Below are 25,007 nucleotides of genomic sequence, written 5' to 3'. Positions count from 1 at the left end.
GATCATAAGTGTAAATGATATACCATATATTTCTCGCTTTCTATGTGGTGACTGTATCTGTGAGGTGTGAGCGGTGCTAATACCGGAAGTAGGAATCTGTTGACGTGCCGGTCGAGGAAAGGTCGTCAGCGCCTGCGTTATCAATATTCTGTCCTTGTTTTCATAACTAGTCATTTGGAAAAATTCATGGATACGATAGCGAGATAGCCCTAATTTAAACCATTCTGTCTATTTGGGTCTGTTTTTCGTGAATACAATATCCGTCCAAAATCAAAATGCGTGCTCTTCTCGCAATGTGTATGGTGTTTGTCGGCTGCTGTAGTAATGTCGTGTTCCTGGAACTTATTGTCAGGTAAGTTGAATGAAGCGACCAGTGACACTACACTCCATGCATTCGAATAATTTTAATACTGTTTTTGACATTGAAGGATTCATTCATAATTCTATGGTATCTAGCCTGAAACCGAAATGAAATTGCTTGATTAGGCCTACAGCTCACTGAACGGGTAGCACACTCCGTCGCAGTTGTGACTCAGCATAACACCACTGCCACAGGCTAATTTGCATATCACGTGACCGGACTTTTCTCTTGTTTGTAAACAAACGCGCTTTTTCAGAAATCAGTGTAGAACAGACTAATGCAAGTATTTGGGGGCGCTTTACATATTGTTTTGCATAACTATATAGATATGCTACTACAACTGCGACAGTGAGTTGCATGACAATATATATTTATGCATCAAAGTGAGCGTGTCGCTAGCTCTCCATTGGGCTTCGATGACAGCACGTGGAGCCGTACAACCAATGTAAACATAGGATAACTACGCAAAAACAAGTAGATTTTTACGTATTTGCATACTTTCTCAATGAAAGTTAACCATTCTTTGACATTTGTTTATGAAAATGTGTAGACTTGTCAAACATGAAACGGATGAAAAGCATATGCAATATCTTGAATGGACTGTGAAAGATGTGACGAATCATCACATGGCGCTGGCCTGTGGCAGAGGTACTATGCTAGCTGGCTGCCGGCCGCATGGAACTCTGGGTAGGAGAGTGATCGGGTAGATCAAGGGTCAACTGCAGTATTTGGATCCCGCTTTGACGCTTTCCGTACAATGTGGCTGCCTTTGTCAGCTTCCTGTATATATATATCGAACATGCACAAATCCGTTATCATGCGTTCTGTAGGCAAAAACATTAAAATTGAAACGAGGGTAAAACGTATGGTTTAAAAACTTGGAGTCTATTTCATGTGTGACAAATGAGAACCAAATATTGGAGCACCAACTTACTATATATAAGTTTGTAGTTATTTCTTCTGGCAGCTAATGACAATAGCTTCAGCATTTGGCAGTGATTCGTTTCACAGAAGCAAAAAAGTTGGAACATGAACAGTTTTAATCTTATCGTTTTTATGAAGGGGATTCTTTACCCCTGTTATTTACTCCAATAATGATATGATGACAGCGTTTGGCAAAAAAAATGGCACCCGTATAATCTTCTCGTTATGATTTCACCATTGTCTTACAGGTCATGTGTCATACATGACACCACCGCCAGGCCACCTGTCCTTTTGGGCAAGGCCCTGCTTATCTTTTGTATTTTTAATATTTCCAAACTAGAAGCAGTTTTGCTCGTAATTTTTTAAAATATTTTCCTCTCCTAATGAGAATAGGCAGAAGTAATATAAGTTGACATAATCATGATAATCATGATAATTGTTCCTTGTCAGTACAGTAACTGTCAGTAGCAGACTGCCTCTGTGGCCTTGAGGTAGAGTGTCTACCCGGAAAGCGGAGGGTCTGGAGTTTTGAAATTGCTATCAAGCTATTCCAAGTGTAGTATATTTAGAGATATTCTAATTTGATGATGTTTCCAACATGCTTTCATTTGGCCTTTTTAATTAGATATATGCAAGATAAATTTGTAAAGTTTGCATTATGATTTATGAGCCTACAAAAGGTTACAATACATTTTAACAGTATATCAAGCTACAACTTGCCATATTATATTTAATCATCATGCCCCCAACCCAGTCTCTTTACATGGTGACAGTGCCAATGTAACCCTAACAAGGATACATATTTAAGCATTATCTTAGCCCATAAACTATAAAGAGATAAATCTACTGGGTTTTGAAAATTGAGGTTGTCTTACTGTAGACATGGTAGAATCGACACCTTCTTTCTTTTTATTTGGAAGCGAGCCCTTTACATCAATTATGGATCAATATGTAGGCTATCAATGTATTCATACGCATGTCTTTTGTCTGAAAACTAACAGGCTTAGTTTAGAGGTATCAGTCAGGAAAATTGGAGACTATATTTTAATCAGAATCAAGCATTCTTCAGCATAATGGTAGAACTGAATTATATTTTTTCTTGTGAAGTGGAAGTTGTATTTTTTAAAGATTAATACAGCTGAAGAATAAACCTGAATATTGACCCTAAGCATGATCAGTAGTTATCTCCCTTCCAAACATGAGCAATCGTACTTCCAGATGACACCCTGAGCAAACAGGGCAAAGAAATGTGCATGTCACAAAGAACATTTATGCATGTGTTAGAAGATATCAGTCAATACTTTATATTTTATGTGTTAACATGTTTGTTCTCACAGTTGTCAGCTGTTTCCATTTAGACTGGAAATTGGCAAATCACATTACACATCGGCCATGTTGACGGGTTGATGTTCCCAGAAAATAGATACTGGTCAATATGTGACAGCCAGCTTAGGGCGTAATGAAGTTACTGATATGCTGTGTCAAGACGTGTATTATAGTTGCTGTTAATTCTGACATCAGGAACTATGTAATCTTCGCTGATGTATTCATGCGCTACATTTAGCATTACTATTTATGAACATGTTTTTCATAAATATGACATCCAGTGTTACTGTCAAAGCATATCAGTGGCCAATTCATGTTATTAAACGTCTTATTTATCAGATAAATTCCAACTGCCTCCTGACATTTGTAATCTTCCCCTTTGAATTGTCCATCTTAATTCCCAGTCAATGTTGCTTGTTATTACGTCCTTTCGGCCGTCAGCAAGGACATAGCTTGGAGGACATTGTAGGATGTAATCGTTTATCTTGTGATATTGGAAGGCAATTAGCGAATCAAATAGACATAACTGATTGGTATTAATACTCATTTTGATACCAAATTACCTCCTGAGATGGTTCACCTTCCCCTTAATTTCAGTGATTTTATGTTGTGAAAGTAGATCTGTCAAAGGAATCAGGACGTAATTTCTCATAATTTGATTGGTCATAACAGTCATGTGACCATTTTCTCACACCAATAATTTTGATGAGATCCATACTGGGTCAACAGCTAGTACAGGCGTCAGGTCAGTTTCAATCCAAGGGCAGATAATTCAGCCCAAAGGTTCCCCTTGTCCTTTCATATTCATTTCAATTACCTGAGAATCTTAAAATGGACTGAACTTTTGAACAGAAGGGAATATTGCAGTTGCTACAACAGGACTGCTCAGTAATTCCCTAATGTTATGATACTTTGTGCCATGAGGTCATGCACAGAAAACAATGCATGAATCATGAATCAGGTAAATAATTTTGTAAAATACCTGTTTCTGACAGCAATGCTCTGACACAGCTGTGGTTTGGTGGGTCTGTAGCCATTCCTTTTGATCAGTGAACAAGTGTTGAATGTTCATGACATGTATCTTGTTGAAACTTTACTCCGGTAATACCTATCATATTGCACGAGAGTGTATAATTACTGTCACAATGTCAGGGTGTCAAGAGGCAGACTTTAGTACTTGTGGTTGTCATGGTTATCATTCCGTTCACTGCAGAGGTTAAATTTTTTAAATAGTGTCCCATGCTCACAAATTTATTTAACTTGCCCAAATTTCATGACATTAAAATCTCTTTGGTCCCTATCAACCAATAAGACTTGACCATGTTAACCCTGTGCTAGAATCCAACGTACTGGATACCTTCTGCTGGGGCTGGGATGCTACAGAAACTGTGTGATTTGATACGTATCACGATACCTTGCTCACGATCTGTTACACATCCCGATCGTCGTAAGGGCACTTACATGTATCACTGTATCTCACTGAGCAATGATAATACTGAAGTCAAAGTAAACCAGATTTGCAGGAAACGTCAGCTGCATGACATTTATCTTCAAGCATCTAAGCCGCAGAGGGTGTCACCGAAAAGACTGCTTCCAGTATCACCTGTTGCATTTTGATACTATTCGGAGGGGGCACCTCTGTAGTCTAGTGGATAGAGCGTTTGCCTGGAGGGCAGGTCTTCGGTTTGTTCCCTGGCCAGGTCATATCAAAAGGCATTAAAAGATGGTACTTGTTGTAAACCCTGCATGGCGTACAAGGTCTAGTACAAGCAGCCATGCACACATGCATGTCACTATACATGTTTAATGACTTGAACACAACATTAAACCCCATTTCACCTCACCTCTTCATGGTAATTGTGTACATGGGAGAAGAACTAACTTAGGAAGTAGGGCTGGCTATCAATACAGATAATAAATCTCTAACTAACTACAATCAATCAATTATTGATAAATATCGGAGAAGTATTTGAGCATATATGCAAAAAGAAATTCCGAAAGAAATCAACATACAATGTATTTCACTCCACTGGTAAATCTATAATTTATTTCATCACAATAGTTCATGTGAGATATTATCAATGACACAATTTTCATATCGATAATCGTTAATATTTCTTCCCATCATCGATAATTCCGATTATCAGTATTTTTTACCAGCCCAGTTAAGAAGAAGTTGATGCTTAGCTTAATCTTGTTTATCCACAAGTTCGTGTGCAGAGTTGTGTCCCTTGGGCATGCTATAAACCAATGATTGTAGGTTCAACTCCAGGTTTACCCTGATTATGTTTCCAGTTTGGGTAGCACTACACCCGGTGACACCTGCATCACTTGGGGCTTTCCTCCCACTTTGAGCAGACACACCATGATATAGCTGGAATAATGTTCATAGCATCGTTAAAACCCAACACTCCTTGACATTGTGCATGTTGTAAGAACTATACTTTTAGTACAGATTAAAAAAGATTTACTGACATAATGATATATCTCTTTCAGTGAAATCCCCAGTGCTGCCAACATCATCACATTCTGCCAGTTTTTCTTCATCAGTATTGAAGGGTTTATTTTCACAACTAAATTTGGAACGAAAGCCTCTGTGATCCCCCTCAGGTATGTTCTCTTTCCACTTTGTTACAAACACTTGTTAGACAATAATGTTCCTCACCTCATATGTACATGATAATGATAATGTAAAGTTTTGTATTTTCTTTTTCATGGTTTTAGGATTCGTCAACCTTATTACCGTATTCGACGTAATAAGCGCCCAGGGCGTAATCAAAACTAGAAATAGGGGCCTCTTATTAGAATATTATTTTGGTGAAAAACAGTTGAAAGATAAATTTTGTGGTTTATGCTGACAGCCTGAAATGTTTATGTACGACAGATATATTTTTCCAGAATTTAATTGCCAATAATAAAGGGTGCATATAACACACAAGTGCATATTTTATGCGAATAGGGGTCGGAAGGGGTGCTAATTGGGATTTTTCACTAGCCAATATATCAGCAAATCTTGCTGTGGGCGCTTAGTAGAGCGGGGCGCTTATTTCGTCGAATACGGTAATTGAAAATTCTGAAAACCCCCTAACTTTTTTGAAGGTCACCGATGGTAAAGATCGCTTTGACAGTACAAATTATTCAGGAGATTTTTATGTGACTAAGATGTAAATTTTTCCAAAAATCAATTGTCAGGACCAGGTGGCGCTGTGCGGTGGTGACACGCATGGTTGAAAGCCCGGAAATCATTCATACCAGCCAGTATTAGTCTTTTAAATGATTACCTGTTTCATACTTTTTAACAGTTCACTCAATCACATTAAAATCAGATCTTAGTTCTCGCTAGCGCTAAACAAAGTTCTGAGGACATCCCATTACGGGTCACGTCAACGACCTTTCATCCAACCAATCAGAGTGTCTCTTACCAGATCATGAAAGTGGCAGACTGAATGTGTTTTCTAATCATGCAACCTTGAAATATTTTATAGAGGGTATTCCGAATGACAGTTACGGGTTTTATGATAATATCCATACAATCTAGGCGATCTGTAAGCCATTCCAGAATGTTCTTTTTATCAGTTTGAAATGTTTTAATCGAGAATACGTCAAAATATGTTTCGAAGCGTAGTCGCCAGTTTGAAACTTGTGTCGTAGAGCTCGAGAAAGCTGCCTTCTGATTGGCTAATGTCGATTTTCTGTCAGTCATTTCATTGATCGGTCAAAGAATCGTTCTGACGTGACCCGTAATGGGATGTCCTCAGATCTTTGTTTAGCCGAGCGAAAACTAAGATCTAATTTTAATGAGATTGCAGTTCGCTGTACACAAATCTTATCCAGTCATTATCCCTTTTATTAAAGTTTACTATTGCTGTGATATAAATACATAAACTTTAAAATATCATTCCTTGTTGTCACTGTGATAGTGTTCAATTTTCTACATGTTTTTACTCATTGTTATATTAGTAAGTGTCTTATTTTCTTTTTTACATATTTTAATATAATATATTTTCCTTTTTTCGTATTTTAGTACTAATCAACTGTGCAATATGAATTTCCCTTGGGATAATAAAGTCTTATCTTATCTTATCTTAGAACAAAATAATAATAATATATTGAAGGACCCATCCTCCACTCTGCATAATTTTATTTAATTTTTACCTTCTGAAAAAGTTGAAAACAGTATTCCTTATATCAATTTTACCTTCAGATGAAATATTTAATTATTAAAATCAGTACCCCCCAAAAACGTCTGGCCTAATTATACCATTTGATTTCTCAGCAAATGCTTAGTGCTAAACCTTTAATGGTGTGCTATATGTATTGAGATTGAGAAAGGTTAGCTGCTCAACTTCTGGTTGTGGGGGTTTTGCTATCATGTTGACATAACCTGGATATGGATTTGCAAAGTCATACTGGTAAATTATCATTTCAGGTTCAGAAACTGCTATCTTTTTTAACATGTTCAAACCATATGTTAGCTTTTATCATGTTTAGACCTTTTTTGTGATTGGTTAACATATTTCATTCAACCTAGTCTATTAAGAAGTAGAAAACCATGATTTGAAAGGCACTTTTTTCATTAGATGGAAATCAAACCTACATGTTAAGTCCACAAAATGTGTACACAATATGTTATGTGAATAAACATGATAAACTGTAAGACTGACAAGACAACCTTTACTAACACTTCTCAAGTTGTACCCAGATGATATTTTTAAGAACAAAAAAAAGCCATGAATTGGGATTTATTTATTTTTCCCATCAAAGTTATAGGATTTTTTCCATAAAAGGCTGTAAACCAAGAATTAATAAACTTATGTCTGACCAACACCAGGTAGAGCAATTAGACATTGTGAATATGTTAAACATTTTAAATGAATACAAGCTAGTATCATTTAATTAAGGTCCGATCCAATCTCATTTAAATCAGATCTCTTACACCAGTGTGATTCCTCTCTGCATGAAGACGTTATAAACCCTTAGTAGGAGGTCAAGTGAACTGTCTGATCGGTCAGAGTTGAGTTTACTACCCACATGAAGATCCAGGTTAGAATTGGTCTTCAGCAACCCATGCTTGTCAGAGGTGACAGTGTCATTGAGTGGTCAGACTCGATGACTGGATTGATGCATGTCATTGTATCCCAATTGCGTACATGAATGGTCATGTTGTAAATCACTAGATTGTCTGGTCCAAATTGACCGCTGTCATATAGCTAGAATATTGCTGAGCGAGGCGTTAAACAAACGGCACAAAAAAAAGAGAAAACAATTAGGTCTTTTTATTCTTTGTTACAAGCGATTGAAACTTTCAGAGCAGCATATCTTGAAAATGAACATAAATGGGTCGTTCCAAATGGAAAATAAGAAAAGCTGCATGATATATGTTGTGGATATTTTATAAGCCCAATTGTTTCTGAACACCATATAATAATTTTTCTGGTTTCAAAGTATCCAAATCATTGTGGTAAAGAAGTGAAAGCGAATCATTTTAGGAGGCTGACATCTGATTGACTCAAGACCCCATGCAACCCAGGTGGTCACAGTTACTCTGAGCTCATGCTCAGATCTTCATGCAGAGAGGCATAAACGGAGTGAGAGATTTGATTCTTAATGAGATCAAATGGGTCAGATCATGTTTGTTTCATGATTTACTCTAACAGATGCTGCCTATCTTAAATTTTGCAAAAGTGACAAGATCAAAATAATCACATGCTTATCTTGGCCATATTTTTGTTCAAGTTGACCGATGTTTAGTTTAATCTCTTGGAGCATGGATGGGAAATACAGGCATAAGGTGCTGCTTCTGTCTGTGCAGAGTTATGTCCCTTGGCTACAAGCATCCACTGCTCAGGGTTTGAATACCAGATTCATCTTGATTATCAAAGGATTATTGTCCTTGGTTTGTCAGCACCATATTAATTCTCACAGGTTTCTCTAATTAAATGGAAAAGCTCTTCAACCTGCACTTATGGCTGTCCTCCCACATGAAGCTGAAACGCTGTAATATAACTGAAATACTGTTCAAAGTGGCATTGTAAACTCATTACTTTTCTATAACAGTGAAGATCCGGGGTAAAAAAGGTCTTCAGCAACCCATGCTTACCGTAATTGGTGACTATGCTTGTCGTAAGAGGCAACTACCGGGATTGGGTGGTCAGGCTCGGTGACTTGGTTGATGCATGTCATTGTATCCCAATCGCTCACGATTGTCTGGTCCAGACTCGATTATTTACAGACCACCGTCATATAGCTGGAATATCACTGAGTGCGTCGGTAAACAAATAAACAAATATACAAACTATAACAGTATTTGTTTGTTCCCTCCTCATGCTGCAGAGAGTACAAGATTATGACCTTCATATATTTGGTGACGGTGGCTTTACACAACATTCTTCTCATCTACAAAGTGCCTATACCCATTGTAGTGCTTTTAAAAAGTGTAAGTTGGCAGGAACAGCATCGTTTTCTCCCCCACCTTAGATCAGGTTTGTTTGTGTCTGCTGAGATTGGTTCCAGTGTGTCCTTTGCTTCACTTTGCAGTCCCAGTTCACACATTTCGCATGTATAGATCAGTGTGCTTTGTTGTCTTTATTTTCTGCCAGTACCATGGTTATCACTTAACATTCTACGATTCCTAGATGTTTATATTATCGTTGAGGAATCCCCTTCCTCCCCCCACACCCTCCCTCCACACCCTCTCCCCCTCTAATTATCAAACAATACATAAGGAAGGTTGGATATGATGGTTGTGTCCGTGTTCTTGTGATGCAATCTCGTTAAAATCAGATCATTTACTCCGATAGGATGACTCTGTGTGTGAAGATTTGAGGTCAACTCCACAGAACTCAGCCAATCAGGGTTAATGCTTCTAAATTTATAGTACGAATGAGAAAAGCACTCAGATAAGTATTTCTTATTTCTGTATCTGGAAAACAAAGTTAATCCATCCTTGTAACTGGTTCCATTATATTGTGTCTATTTTGTACACCCCGTCGTTTCTGACCGCCATGGTCGTTGGCTCAGAGTTAGTCAGTAATTTGAACATGGTATTGCTGTGAGCTAGCACTACGTATCTGGCCATAGTCCAGACAAGTACAAGCAGCCACACACACATATGCATACATACATGATATGAGTGAAATAATCTCCATCGCAATGTTAAACCTCTAGTCACCTCTAAGCAACCAAAATTGAAGAAACATGTTTGTGTTGTGTATTTTTTGTTATATTCAGATTTCTGAATCATTGTATATAAAAAAAGAAGCCCAATTGTTTTTTAACCTGACATATTCAAGAAATGAATGAGTGAGTGAGTTGTGTTTAACTCCGCTTTTAACAGTAAAGTTGATAAACCTAGAAACAGAATCGGGGCGAACCACGATTCGTACCTACAATTATAGGTTTCAGGCATGGTCAAGGGATGCAACTCTGCACAGTGAATTGCAGTGCCTAAGGCGAAAGGGCCTCACATGCACCCGATGGACTCAAGGACACATGCAGCCTTCATTTTGTCCCTCAGATCCTGGTTCACGTGACCGTCTATGGAGGTGTACATGAGTATTGTCACAAGCATTGTAAACATCTTAAATGAGATACTTGAGGTTATGTATGTAACTAAACAGAAGTTGATTACAATATACTCATTGTACACAAACAATGCAAGTTGTAAGGCCCTGTGGACATAAAATCCTTATTATAATTTTGAAATTATACCAGTCCACTGAAATGATATAACTAATATATACAATACAGGTCAAATGATGTTGCACTTAGAATACTATATATTCTTTTGTCATTGTATGAACCTGCTAAGCTTTGATGGTAATCATGGTACTTATATTACAGGATCAGTCAGTATATCTATGAGTGTTGATGTGTGTACAATGACATTATTAATGTTTGAACAACTGTAATTCTCAAATCTTAGATAATTCTTTCTTTTGAATAAATGAGTTCCTTAGGCTAAAAACAAAAATAGTCTTGGTTCTCTGGCACTGCCCACATCATCATAAAGTCTGACGCATATTTAATTTTAATTTCCATTAAAAAAAACCTTCATGATTCCACATCTCAAACACACGACCCTGGCAGTGAAATGCTACAATACTTAAAAACAATGCGCCTTGCTTTACTGGGCATCTTGTGTTATGGCGGCAAATAGGAGTTTGTGTGCTTGTTTTGCCGTTTTCAATTTTGAGTTAATGAAAACATGAAATTTACGGTAAAACATCACAATTAAGGCATGATGATTTGGTAGTCAATGGGATTTGTGTACTGTATGCCGGACAATGTTTCATTCACAGAGATTATGATTACTTGTGTATTTGTCTTGTAAAATAGCAATCAGCTGTTCACATTTTTTTCTCCCCTATCTATGGGTGGTTTAGTTTGAAAAATACTTTATGTCATCATGTGTCATGGCCAATATCATAACTGAAAAGAAATTTCAATACAGTGATAGGAAGACTGAAGACTTTGTATCTCGAACAACTACTGTTCGTTTAGGCATGTTCATAGTCAATTAATGTGATTTGCTGATCAATTCATACACGATTTCGCCAAAATTAATGTAAACAATGTTGAATGAAATCGTGGATAAAAGTAGTATAATGGACTACAAATGTAAGTCCAGATATACATTGAACACTTTTATAGCCATATTATGTAATAGCAGGACTGACCCATGAAGATTCAGTGTAGAACAGGTCTTCAGCAACCCATGCTTGCGGTAAAAGGCGACCATGCTTTTCGTAAGGGGCGACTGACTTGGTTGATGCGTGTCATCGTATCCCAATTGCATGGACTGATGCTCATGATGTCAATCACTGTATTGTCTGGTCCAGACTCGATTATATACAGACCAACAAACAAGTAAACCCATGGTATCAGGAGATAGTCGTATTGTGACAATGCTAGTTGCTGGTTGGAACAGACTTGCCCTCCGCAAGTGAGTAGATGTGTCAGCACCATACAAGTGCTCTTGGGTTTAACCAAAGTGACAAATGTCTGAGACCTGCATCACTTCTGCCCATCCATCCACATCCAGCTGGCAGCACACGCTGTGATTTTAACTTGAATACTGTTCAAAGCAGCATTAAACCAATCTCACTCGCTGGTTTTTGTGGCATAATTGGTATTGCATATTATTCAACTACATCATGCCATGTTTCTGCAAAGGCAAAATGCACCAAACTTTGTCCATTGTCACTCACAAGTGATGATGACGTCAGTGTTTGTATGTATGTAAGCCTCTATAAAACATTCTAGGATGGTCATCATTGCATTTCATCACATTTAGGATGAACAGAAATTTGATTCTTCTCAGCAATTTACATTTTCAGGCCTTCCTATCTATTTGAATAAAAGAAGCATTATCAGAGTTAATGTAAGCAATAACGCTTGTATAGCTACCAAGTGTGAAGGAATGGTTTCAGATGCGGTATGAATGCAGTAACTATCGTAGTAACAGTGGTTGTCATTGGAATCACCTCACAAGTATTGGAACCGACAGCATCAGTAACCTAACACATTCAGTTATATCTGTTAAATTCCGCATTTCGCAGACAACAACTACAACAACACTTACTGTCGCCACAGCGCGCGAAACATGACTGGCAGTAGTGGAGAAGACAGATGGGGAAGTGCTTTAACCAACGCTTGTTTCCAGAGAATGTAATTCTTATTAAGAAGTTAATGTGAAAAGTCTCCAACTTTAGATAACAAGTTATTATACATATGAATACTAGTTGCTCAGTGCCATGGATCTTATGCTTTATAGCATGTTATGGTCAAGACTTTGACTTCTCCCTTATTTGTTTATTGGCGCCATTACTTGCACACTGTTTTTCCGGAAAAGGTGTTGACCATTAACAACGATCGGCTTCTGAAGGACACAGCCAAAGGTAGTCCACTCCTTTTGGCTGAATTTCCCATAGTGGCTGTGCACGTATTCCGCTAAGGACCGCTGTCAAATCCGATAGTGTTGTTTTTCGTTCGCATAATAAAAATATTCAGTTTAAATACGAAAACTATGCTACCAATATGCCTTCATTTTAAAGCCATTCAGTACTTTTTATTCAAATAGATAAGAGGGCCTGATTTTAAGAGACTGTTCAGTTGGTTTTTCCCTTTTAAAATGATCATATGTTTGAGCAGGGTAATACATGTTTTTCTCCTGAATCAGACCTTTGGAAAAGACAAAAATGAATAACTTGGAACTCACATCTTCATGGCCATTAATGCATTGACCGCCTCGTGGTCTTGTGGTAGAGCATTCGCCCGGACAGAGGAAGGTCCAGGGTTCAATCCCCGGCCGCATCATACCAAAAGACGTTAAAAGATGGTACTTGTTATTACCCTGTCTGCGCTCGGCATTAAGGGGAAAAAAAAGGACTGCTTGGAGTCCGTATACTGTGTGTGAGTGGGGTATTCATGTTAAACTGCGGCATGGTATCTCAGTGTGCTGGCACTATAAATCGGCATCAGTCCAGACTAGTACAAGGAGCCACACACACACGTGCATGCACGTCGTTATATAAGTGCAATGATCTTGGACGCGATGTTAAACCTAATTTCACCTCACTTCACCTTTAATGCATTATGGGTTAGAATTGGTCATATTACTCAGCACAATAAGCAGAGCAGTGAGAACATAGATTCATGGTATTTGAGGATGGGTTATTTTCTTTTAGTCACTTCCTAAATTCCTTGTTTATTATTCCCAATATGCCCTTTGCTGTTCTGCTTCAGATGGTAAATTTAGAAGCCCAACACACACATAAATTTATTAGTTTTTATATCACGTACATATACAATAGGTTATGCACATAATTATTTTTTTCCAATAATATATTAACAAATAGTATTTCTGGGAAATCCAATGTTACCATGTGAATCCAGAATCCAATTTATTCTGTGTATAATTATTGCAGCTCTTGTACGTACAGGATAAAATTAATGAATTGTCCTTCTCACTATTTATTACTGAATATGAAATACTAAGCTAGTGATATCAGTTTTTAGTGCGATGAAATCTGCCAGTGCAGTGCAGGCTGTTAGGGATGATTAGTGTCACCTGCTGAAGCAGAATCGTTATGGGTTTGAGAGTGTTAGAGCGAGAAGGTTTAACACAAAGGACAAACCAGGGACCCAGTGTCATGAATACGTACATATTATTTCTATGTCTACTCCATATGCACAGTAATTTTGTCATAAGTAATGTTACTAATGTAGATATCATGGCCATGAGTACCATCAGTGTTCGAAATACCTGCCTGCCCGACCGTCCGAGACGGGTTGATTTCAACTCGGGCTGCCAGATTTTCAAATCCCCCTGCCCGACGGTCGGGTTATATTTCATATGTGAAAATATTCTAAATATTTCCCGATGATAAGCATTAATTCACATGTAAAGATGAAGGATAAAATGTAACCAAAAAGAAACCACGTTAGCTTATCCTGAGAAACATATGATTATAGTGGGCAGGCAGGTTTTTGTAAGGGCTGGCAAGTATTTCAGCTAGCCAGTCCTGTGGTCTGCCTGAAATTTTGGGGAGTTTCATACCCTGGTACCATATAAACACAACTTAAATTGGTAATTACCACCCAGTGTTTTTTAGATGGACTTGAATCAAAACTGTATGATTGTTTGTACAAAGTAATTTGTGGACTGCCATGAACATGTAGATCCCATATAGTCTCCATTCTTCTCTCGGTTCCTGTACCTCAGATTTCTCAGATTTTATAGTGTTTACTTTGATTATTGTGGTCAATATTGCATGCTCTGCTATATTTAATTCTTCTCTACCAGGTACTATATGCTAATGGTGGCTATGTTTTTCGTTGTGCAAGTCATAAACAATCAAGCCTTCAACTTCAATATTTCTATGCCTCTACACATGATATTCCGAGCGGTGAGTATTACCCCCGATTCTCTCATGTATAAAACTCATGAATCCTCCTCTTCTCTCATTTAGCAGTGTTTTGTTTGTTTCTTAACAAAATTTAGAATCAAATTTCTTTTTATTACATGAATTTTAATGATCTGATAGTTCAGAATAAGCTATGAATGCCCTAACAAGTAAGGTTGAGAATGTCTGTCACTAATATTTCATATGTTCATATATTTTTCACAAAACAAATTAAAAAGTGTTGATTATGAGTTTTTTTAAAAGGCTTTAATATTTCTTCCAATAAATATTTTTCAAAGTTTCACATTGTGTATCACGGTATATACAGGCAACGTACTTACTGAGAATATTCAGTGGCAGATATCTATCAATTTCCACTGTAGATTGGTGTGCTTGCGAAATAATTACAAACAACATTAGTTTAGAGTATCATTCTGTGCCAAAAACTGTTGTGTCAACTAGCTTTTGAGTCAACTAGCTGAATCTGTCTCTTGACATATTTTTGTTACATATTTTATACCAAGTTTGCCTTTTATACCTACTTAGCCATTGTGTTGCCCATCCCCTGTTCGAAACCTGACAGTGTTAGAAATTGAACAAAAGCGCACTAGAGCACCCATGGCTAGTAATATATAAGAACTAGTGGAACACTGGAATGTAGAATGTCAATATTGTTGGCTAGGACAGTAATCTCACATAAGACAAACTGTATCATACCATCAAAGGGACATTCCTCCCTGGGGTTCCTCTCAGCTAGTCCATAATGTTTTACTTGATTCCACACACATGGGAATAATGGTTGTGTGTGTAGTTGTCTAAACTACCATCACTTTTAAAGGATTAGATGTTAAAAAAAAATGCTTTAGTTCTCAAGTTAAATGTTATTTCATATTCTTCCATATGTTTTGGGGGCGGTGAGGTGGTTCAGTGGTTTATGCATTTGCTCGTCACGCCGAAGACCCGGGTTCGATTCTCCACATGGGTACTATATGTGAAGCCCATTTCTAGCGTCACCCACTGTGATGTTGCTGGAATTTTGCTAAAAGCTGCGTAAAACCATATTCACTCACTTACTCCATATGTTTTGTGTGTTTCAACTTTCATGATATATTTTTAAACTTTCATTTATGGCTTAAGATATTCATATAACCATCCCATCAAGTGGCTTCCTGGATAAACCACAGCTCATACCAATCCGACCAATTTCAGTATAGAAATCATCTGAATGGCGATCATGTTTATGGCGATCAATGAAATCGACCGAATGAATGAACCATGGGGATGGAGTTCAATGAAATCGTCCGAATGAATGAATCTTGGGTGTGAAGTAAGATATTGATCACTATCACGATATCGATATATCAATAAACTTTTTATGTCAATACTGAATTGATACACCAAAGTTAAGATGGACAATAAGAAGGCAGTATATTCAATTTAGTAGATCACCCTGGTTAATATTTAGAACTATGTTGATAATTGCAGATTGACAAGACTGAATTTTTAACTTTACACAAACTGAATAACTAATTTTCTTAGCCATGTGGGGCTAGTGAAGCTATTGTGTAATTCCTGGCACTGTCTCCCCCAGCAAGACCACCTAAACAGTAGGTTAATATCTAAGATATGTTTACACTTGTGTTTGAACGAAATTGAGCATGAAAGTCATGGCGTTAACAATGTGTGTGCTGCGTGTGTTATAGGCACATAAAGTTGCTAATTATATTTGCATATTCCTAAATGCAAGGGATCGTACTTCTCCGTAGGAAGTGACAACATGGAATCCATGGCTTGTGGTATATACAAGTTTACTTCATACAGGCAGATATATATATATATATACATAGATACAAGAAGCACTATGTACCAGGTCAGCACATAGTGATAGTAGTGATAGTGTTGGTGCCCTGGAGCACCTAGCCTAACCCTAGCTAGGCTAAGGGTAAGACCTTCTCTTCTCATTTTCATCTCTGGACCAAGGCTTATATGTCCAAGGGCAGTAATTAATCAGTGACATAGTTGCACAGCTCGTTCAGGATGGCAGACAGTCAATGTGCAGTATAATGGGGATAAACAGTTGGGATTATCATCTTATAAATAATGGCAATTAAGTGATTAAAGACATATACACATCATGGTTACAGGGTATTTAACTTTTGTTCATTCAGACACAGGCTGTCTCAAATCAGTGGCTATGACAGGGCCCTACCTGCCATGATAACTCTAAAATTAAATTTTCAAATTTAGGGGGTCCCTAGATTCAAATACTTCATCTGCAAAACTCATGGACCCATAGCCTCCTTAATTTCCAACACTGTATGAAACTCTGTCCATGCCATCGATTTGAAAATGTAACTGTATTTGAATTGACATCTTCCAAGGGAGATAATTCTTTATTAACCTCAGTTCTTATCTCCCCTTGACCATACCGTAATCTCTTACTGATGGATCGAATAGCTTGAATCTATTGATCTGATGACATTACTACTATCAACTGTTGTCCAAGAAGATGTAATACAAAATTATCAACTTAATGAGTAATTCTCTTGCAGTAATCACTTACTAACGAGTTACTAATGATACACAATTACTCACAATCCAACACTGAAAGTAATATCATTTGTCTGGAATATGTTAGCACCATTGGTGTTTATAATCACTATTTTTAATTCATACATGTATGTGTTTTGCTTGCAGGGTTTAATGTCATGCTGTATCGTCAATGTATTGTCACCATATTCTGATTCTATTTTCAGGGATCCCTTGTTGCCAACTTGATTCTAGGAATAATTATATTGAAGAAAAGGTAACAAAAATATTGAATTTTGGTTGTAGTATTTACATGTATGAGTTGTATTGATCATGTTGAGTGTTTTCTTCTCTGACAGTGTATGCCAATCGTCTTTGAATACTGAATGTCAAGTCATTTTCATCATGTAAGCAAACATTTAGACATGTCCGACAACCGCTTTTTTTATTTGTTACAAATTTGCAACTAAAATACAAAAATATATTTTCTGCCTTAATACATACAAATAATGTGCGAAAATCTATGAGAAAAAAGGCAAAAGGGTTAATTTTCATAGGCACTGATATGACAGTGACTTGTTTCTCTGCCTGGTGATCGGCATTAAGGGGATAAGACAATGCCTGCTCGGCTTTGAGTGGGTAAACTGTGAGTTGGGTGTCCATGTCAAACTGCAGCATGGTGTCTAAGTGGGCTCGCATGCACACATGCACAGACACAGACACAGACACATACATGCACGCACATACTCACTTTCATCATTACAATGATTACATCAGTGTAGTTACCATGGTTACATATGTCAGTGACCCGTGAAGATCCGGGGTAGAATAGGTCTTCAGCAACCCATGCTTGCCGTAAAAGGTGCCTATGCTTGTCGTAAGAGGTGACTAATTGGATCGGGTGGCTCACTGGCTTGGTTGATACATGTCATCGTATACTAATTGCATGGATCGATGCTCATGATGTCAATCGCTGGATTGTCTGGTCCAAACTCGATTATTTACAGACTGCCATCATACAGCTGGAATATTGCTGAGTGCGGCATTAAACAATAATCCAACTAAACATGATCACATCAGTGTGGTTACATATGTGAGTACTGTGCTGTTATTATGAACTGTGTTTGGTGTTTCAGATACAAATGGAGCAAGTATGTGTCAGTAGCTCTTATTACTGTCGGCTTAGCAGTATGCACAGTGTCCTCTGCCAAGCAAGCGGTAGGTGGTCAAACACTTATTCACTGCTATTGATGATTTGATATCACTGCAGTATAAAAATCATGAAAACATATCATGAACATGTTGTATTCCTTTATTTAGTAAAAGTTGCCTGAAACATGGCTTGTGTGGTCACAATGGGTGACTGTGGTTGTTTAGCAGGATATCCCACAGATGACATTCTTACAACCTTAGAACTTGGCACTAGTCCTATAGCCCTTGCCAAACTGCCCAATAGTTGAGGTATCATAAGGACTAGTAGAAATTTGCCCTTTTTAAGGGTTTTGCTATATGTTATCCTTATAAGTAGTGGACCAAAACTGTTAGTTTCTAACTCTGTTCTTACCTTGTCAGCCTACTGATAGGGTTGACATTTTTGGTCATGTGGATAAGGCGTTTGACCTTGGATCAGAAGGTCCATGGTTTGAATCCCCTCAAGGGGAATCACCCTTATCATGACCCTGTGCTGCTTGTGCTCCCAACCACCTAATTCCACAAAATAACTGTAGCTAAGGTTAACCTAAACCACTAAGGTTAGAATTAATGTGACCTTAGTCTGCTGTTACAACAGTTTCACAAAGCAACCTTAGCTCAGCGTGCCAACCTTAGCGCTTAGGTTGGGATCGTAAGGCTGTGTGACATCATCTGCTGAACCATTGCTCTATATACTGTTAATAACATGATAGTTCAGGATGTTTGTGCCTGATTGTACTGATTGTTTTAGATCGAATCCATTGTAATTTCTAAACGTCAAAGGGTTATGAAAATATTCATCACATTGTAACCTACCTTTCTTAATTGCATGCCTACTTGTTGTTTGTCATCCATGTGTACATATGATATCAGAGCTGTGTTTGACTAATCCTGCTATAAATACAGCCTGTACGTAGACCTGTGTATATTTTGCAGACTGACAACCCAGGTCACACAGGAGATGCTGCCCATGACTACCTCATGTGGCTTGTGGGTATGTGCAACTCTACGTGGAAGGTTCTGCTCTGAGTGGTCATTTTCCAGAATGAATGATAATAATAATGATGATGATCTGAGTGGTCACTTTCCAAAATGAATAATAATAATGATGATGATGATGATCATCATTTGAGGGGTCACTTTCCAGAATGAATAATAATAATAATGATGATGATGATCTGAGTGGTCACTTTCCAAAATGAATAATGACGATGATGATGATGATGATGATGATGAAGATGATGATGATGATGATGATGATGATGATGATGATGATTCCAGTCAATGAATTCTAATGGCACTACTTTATTATTTCCCCAAATCAATGTTTAGTGTGTACTCAATTTTCATTGTCACCTCCCTGGGGAGAATACAACCAATTTAGGCCTCTTTTCTAAATTTCTTGATTTATGAAGTTTAAAATTAATATGGATCAGACATACAGAAATAATGCAATGATCGCGACCATAATTAGTCATGGCTAAATAGAAAATGTTGTAACAAGTGTAGCATATTCATTGAAGTGTTTCTTTGAAATGTCGGGGCGGTTGGGTAGCCTAGTTGTTAAAGTGTTCGCTTGGCACGGCGAAGACCCGGGTTTGATTCCCGACATGGGTACAATGTGTGAAGCCCATTTCTGGTGTCCCCAGCCGTGATATTGCTGGAATATTGCTAAAAGCGGCGTAAAACCATACTCACTCACTCAATTTGAAATGTCAAAGAGTTCCTACAGACTACATATCTAGATGTATAGCTTATGTTAGTGAGATTTGTTGACTCAGGATGTTTCCCATTTGTGAACCTTTGTATAACATGTCTGGCATCTTATCTCTTGCAGGTATAGGTATGCTGTCCTTCGCCCTGTTTATGTCTGCATGGATGGGAATTTTCCAGGAACAGACATACACCAAATTTGGAAAACATCCCTCAGAAGCACTCTTCTACAATGTGAGTTTCCAGTTAACAACTGATTGTCCTGCAGAATAGGGCTGTCCTGCAGAATAGGGCTGTCCTGCAGAATAGGGCTGTCCTGCAGAATAGGGCTGGGCATAGTCCAAATTTACTACCCGCGTACCCAACCCACTATTACACCACCCTTCCCGGTTACCCACTATAGGTCTCAAGAATTGGGTACAAAATGTCTGGTCATGCATACACTGAAGTTGACTGAAGTTTTATCTTTATTCAAATCAGTAAAGGTCATGATGATTTGGTGCATAGTCAGAAAAACCCCCGAACATTAGTGACTTGTATTGTAACCATGGAGTTCAAGATAATTTTTTGTCATTAACCAATATATCGCGTGACAAACCATGGGTCCGGGTAGTCCTGTGGGTGCCCGGGTTCTACTCAGGACGCAACTGACTTGAGTACCCGAGTTACCCCAGCCCAAATGGAGAAAATCAAAATAGGAATGTTGCATTTACTCTGTAAGTGCATGTACGGCTAGTGTGTCAAGCTGCTGTGACAGGGGCCCTTTGGGGAGTTTGGGTTACAGTAGATCCTCTACAACATGTGCTTGTCATATGAGATGACTAAATGGATTGGGTGTTCACATTAGTGTCTGTTCTTGGCAGACATCTATTGATGTCAGAAGATCATCGTATGAGTTGATTCAGGTCATGTGATGATGGATTGTTGTGAGCCTGGGAAAGTGTCTGTGTGTATGTGCCTCTCATCAGTCCCTGCTGTGCTCCACGGTCCTCGCTCGCAGAATTTTTTGCAGAAATGCCCACTCGGTGCAGAAAGGTACCTATCTTGCAGAAAATCACTTTTTATGCAGAACATCCTCCACAGAATTTGTCAAATACACTGCAGAACTTTAGCATGTGAGCCGAAAGCTGGTTTTGGACATGGAAACGGATATTTATCTTGTTTTGAAGTAAAGTTAACGTTTGTATTATTTCTTACCGAAAGTGCATGTCTGTATGTTTACACTAGTGATCTCAAGATGCACTTCAATAAGCTAGTCTAGCCGTGGATAAGTTTATCAATAAAATGCCTGTCACAGGTCAAACAGGTCGAACTCAACTTAAAAGTTGCAGAATTGTGTGCAGAATTATCACAAGATTTACACAAATTGACCGCAGAATTTGTTTTTTTGGTCACGGAAAACATAGGGACTGTGTCATGTACAACTGTTTGTGTTACAGCATGCCCTGCCGATGCCGTTCTTCCTGCTGTTGGCATCCAATATCTACAGCCATGTCCACATCTTCAATCAATCAGGTGAGAAGTGTGGTAGTCTCTTGGATATAAGCCCAGTGGGACAAACATACCTGCTGATGCAGAAACACACAATATTTACTCCATGTGAGAAGTGTGGTAGTCTCTTGGATATAAGCCCAGAGGGACAAACATACCTGCTGATGCAGAAACACACAATATTTACTCCATGTGAGAAGTGTGGTAGTCTCTTGGATATAAGCCCAGTGGGACAAACATACCTGCTGATGCAGTACACACAATATTTACTCCAGGTGAGAAGTGTGGTAGTCGCTTGGATATAAGCCCAGTGGGACAAACATACCTGCTGATGCAGTACACATAATATTTACTCCAGGTGAGAAGTGTGGTAGTCTCTTGGATATAAGCCCAGTGGGACAAACATACCTGCTGATGCAGTACACACAATATTTACTCCATGTGAGAAGTGTGGTAGTCTCTTGGATATAAGCCCAGAGGGACAAACATACCTGCTGATGCAGTACACACAATATTAACTCCATGTGAGAAGCACAGTAGTCTCTTGGATGTGGTCCAGATGCAGCTTATTGGAGATAAGGACGGTTCACTTAATTACGAAAATGAATGGAAATAAAATTCAGGAAACAATTTGCACAGTCAATTATTTGAGTTTTTTTGTTGTTGTTGAAAATGTCACCAAATGATTTTGTTATGTTAATACATGTTAACATAATGATTATGCTCTTGCCCCCTCTTTGGATAACCTGCAAACAGTTATTGTTAGCGCTGGTAGAAAGGACACAGTACGTCTTCATGGAGAAACAATGAAATATTCCTGTGTGTTTCAGCTCCCATGGTGATGCCAGTCCTGGGCATAACTGCCCCCAAGATGTGGATTTACTTGCTCTTCAACACACTCACGCAGTATCCTTTATTATGTTTGTAGACGGCCTCCGTGGTCTAATGGTAGAGCGTCCGCCCGGGGAGCGGAAGGTCCGGGGTTCGATACCCGGCCGCGTCATACCAAAAGACTTTAAAAGATGGTACTTGTTGTTACCCTCTCTGGCGCTCGGCATTAAGGGGCGAAAACAAGGATTGGTCGGCTCGGAGTCAGTATACTGTGTCTGAGTGGGGTATTCATGTTAAACTGGGGCATGGTATCTCAGTGGGCTAGCACTATAAATCGGCATCAGTCCGGACTAGTACAAGCAGCCACACAAACACACACACGTACATGCACATCGCTAAATAAGTCTAATAATCTTGGACGCGACGTTAAACCCAATTTCACCTCACCTATTATGTTTGTAGGTTTGGCAGCACCATACCATTGCTTGTGGGTTTCACCATGTGATAAATGTCTGACACCTGCATCACTTAGGGCTTTTCTCCCACATTAATCTGACACGCTGTGATATAACTAGAATACTGTTCAAAGCGGTATTAAACCCAACTTACCTACTCACCTTTCTCAACTCATCTAATGTATTCCGCTGTATGTCATATGCATGGGAGACGAATTATTACCCTCCGTAGTCAGATGGTTGTACAGTATAGTATAGGTTGAGTAGAATTTCAACATTTAGTTGACTTTCCATGTTCAAGAGTTCTTGAATAGTCAAATGTGTGGTAAATTGCTGTCGTGGGTTCAGAATTGTCAAATCTGGCCTGTCAGGGTGTGAGTGAATGTTGTTTTACACAACTTCATTCCAGCTATGTCACAGCAGCCAGTCGGGGCCAGACAAACCAGCGGTTGACATGAGCAACTACCCATACTGTCAGGTATGATGACACACAATCAACCAAGACACTGAGTCCACCACCCATCCACTTACAACAAGCAGTACAGGGGTGGAGGGCAAGGACCATGGTCCGGACCAACCACCAAGGACTTCGCCAAAGTGTTAGAGGGGGCACGGGTGGCCCAGTCGTCTAAGGCGCCGCGATTCCCTGTGCAGAGTTGCGTCCCTTGGGCACGCCAGTAACCCATGATTTTGGGTTCAAATCCCGGTTCGCCCCAATTATGTTTCTAGGTTTGTCTGCACCGTACCCGTGTTCGTGGGTTTCACCGAAGTGGTAAACGTCTAAGACCTGCATCACTTCGGGCTTTCCTCCCACATTAAGCTGACACTCCGTGATATAACTGGAATACTGTTAAAAGCAGCGTTAAACCCAACTCACTCACTCACTCACTCACTCACTCACTCACTCACTCACTCACTCACTCACTCACTCACTCACTCACTTTCATCAAACTTAGTATTAGGAGTTTATATTACAATGTCTTTATGTAAACCATATATATATATATATAGACACACTTGTACCAGGTGAGTCAAGGTGGGATTCTTCTATTTCAGAATGTTCACTGCCAATTTTGACAAACCCCCGGATGTGGTCATGTTCTATTACAAGGACTCTCACAAAGTAAATAATAAAATGCACCAGCATAAAGAGATGACCATGCTGGACCGGCGCTAGTATATAAAATTCCTTAATGCTGTTCAGATATGTATGTATTAGATCTGTGTTTGTGCTGACGACGGAGTGTACGTCGTTGACGGTGACACTGGTGGTGACGTTGAGGAAGTTTGTCAGCCTCATCTTCTCCATCATATACTTCAGGAACCCCTTCACTTTATACGACTGGTTTGGGACTTCCTGTGTGTTTGTCGGAACTCTCTTGTTCACGGAAGTAATCTCATTAGGCGGTCAGAAGAAAACAGAAAAGAAGCAACAATAATGAAAAAGGACTCTAGGCATTTGTTGAATACAGTCAAACGTTGTTGTGTCAGACTTTGATGTGTCGAACCTACGCTTGTCTCGAAGCTTGGTCCCTGCTAATTCCTTATTTATTTATCACCGGATAACTCGAAGTATTTACATCGGTCCCTTCAACTTCGACACAACAGTGTTCGACTGCATGTTGTTTCTGAATGAATCTTATGCATCTATCTTTCATACAGAATGTCATTAGCAACCTGCAAAATGAAGAAAGTTTTGTGGGAATTTGATTTCTGTCGCCATTGCTGATTTTTCTTGTTTGAACTGCACACAAATCCTTGACATTAGAGAGTATTCTTCGATGGACTTCTTCCAAATGACCCTTGGGAATTCTTTTGACACATATCAAGGTCAAAGGTCAAGGTAATGAGATAGAAAAAGTCTCAAGAATGCATTTACTTTGAGGACAGGACAACGAATTAAACAACCTGATTGGGGTAGGGCAGTTGGGGTGGGTAGAGGGTTAGGGTAGAGGGTTAGGGGAGTGGGAGTAGGGGAGTGGGGGTGGGTGGGTAGGGGAGCGGGAGTGGGGGTGGGTTGGTAGGGGAGTGGGGATTTCATTTGTTGGTCATCATGGATCATCCGGCGGATGAGTCAGAGGTGATTGTGAAGATGAGTTGAATAGATTATGGAGTAAATCCATAGATCTGTAGAATGTGGATGACTGTCCCTTTCAGTCTGAGCACAGATCAAGTGGATATAGTTTGAGTTCTTTGTGTTCACCAGCATGGGCCTCAATGAGGTCCTCAGTGAGGACATTCGATCACAAGCATGCAGTCAAACACTCTGACTATTTCCAA

At 38.9% G+C, this 25,007-nt stretch overlaps 1 protein-coding gene across 2 annotated transcripts; it reads left to right on the top strand.

The window, feature by feature from the left end:
• Positions 1-93: 93 nt before the first annotated feature.
• LOC124120627 (UDP-xylose and UDP-N-acetylglucosamine transporter-like) lies at positions 94-24,662 on the top strand. Of its 2 annotated transcripts, none has more exons than XM_048396914.1 (10): positions 94-352; positions 5,108-5,221; positions 8,945-9,047; positions 17,274-17,323; positions 18,183-18,264; positions 19,174-19,231; positions 20,075-20,184; positions 21,390-21,465; positions 22,272-22,347; positions 23,932-24,662. In XM_048396914.1, the coding sequence occupies exons 1-10, from the start codon at positions 276-278 to the stop codon at positions 24,164-24,166; spliced, it is 981 nt and encodes a 326-aa protein (XP_048252871.1). In that variant the 5' UTR covers positions 94-275; the 3' UTR covers positions 24,167-24,662. The 2 variants fall into 2 exon arrangements, with proteins under 2 accessions (XP_048252871.1, XP_046339472.1); XM_046483516.2 differs by lacking the exon at positions 8,945-9,047 and adding an exon at positions 14,418-14,520 and having other exon boundaries at positions 96-352.
• The last annotated feature ends 345 nt before the right edge of the window (positions 24,663-25,007 follow it).

The sequence above is a fragment of the Haliotis rufescens genome, unplaced genomic scaffold (genome assembly GCF_023055435.1).
Source record: "Haliotis rufescens isolate VD_foot unplaced genomic scaffold, xgHalRufe1.0.p SCAF_16, whole genome shotgun sequence".
NCBI classification, from domain to species: domain Eukaryota; kingdom Metazoa; phylum Mollusca; class Gastropoda; order Lepetellida; family Haliotidae; genus Haliotis; species Haliotis rufescens.
This window is presented reverse-complemented; position numbering and strand designations above follow the sequence as displayed.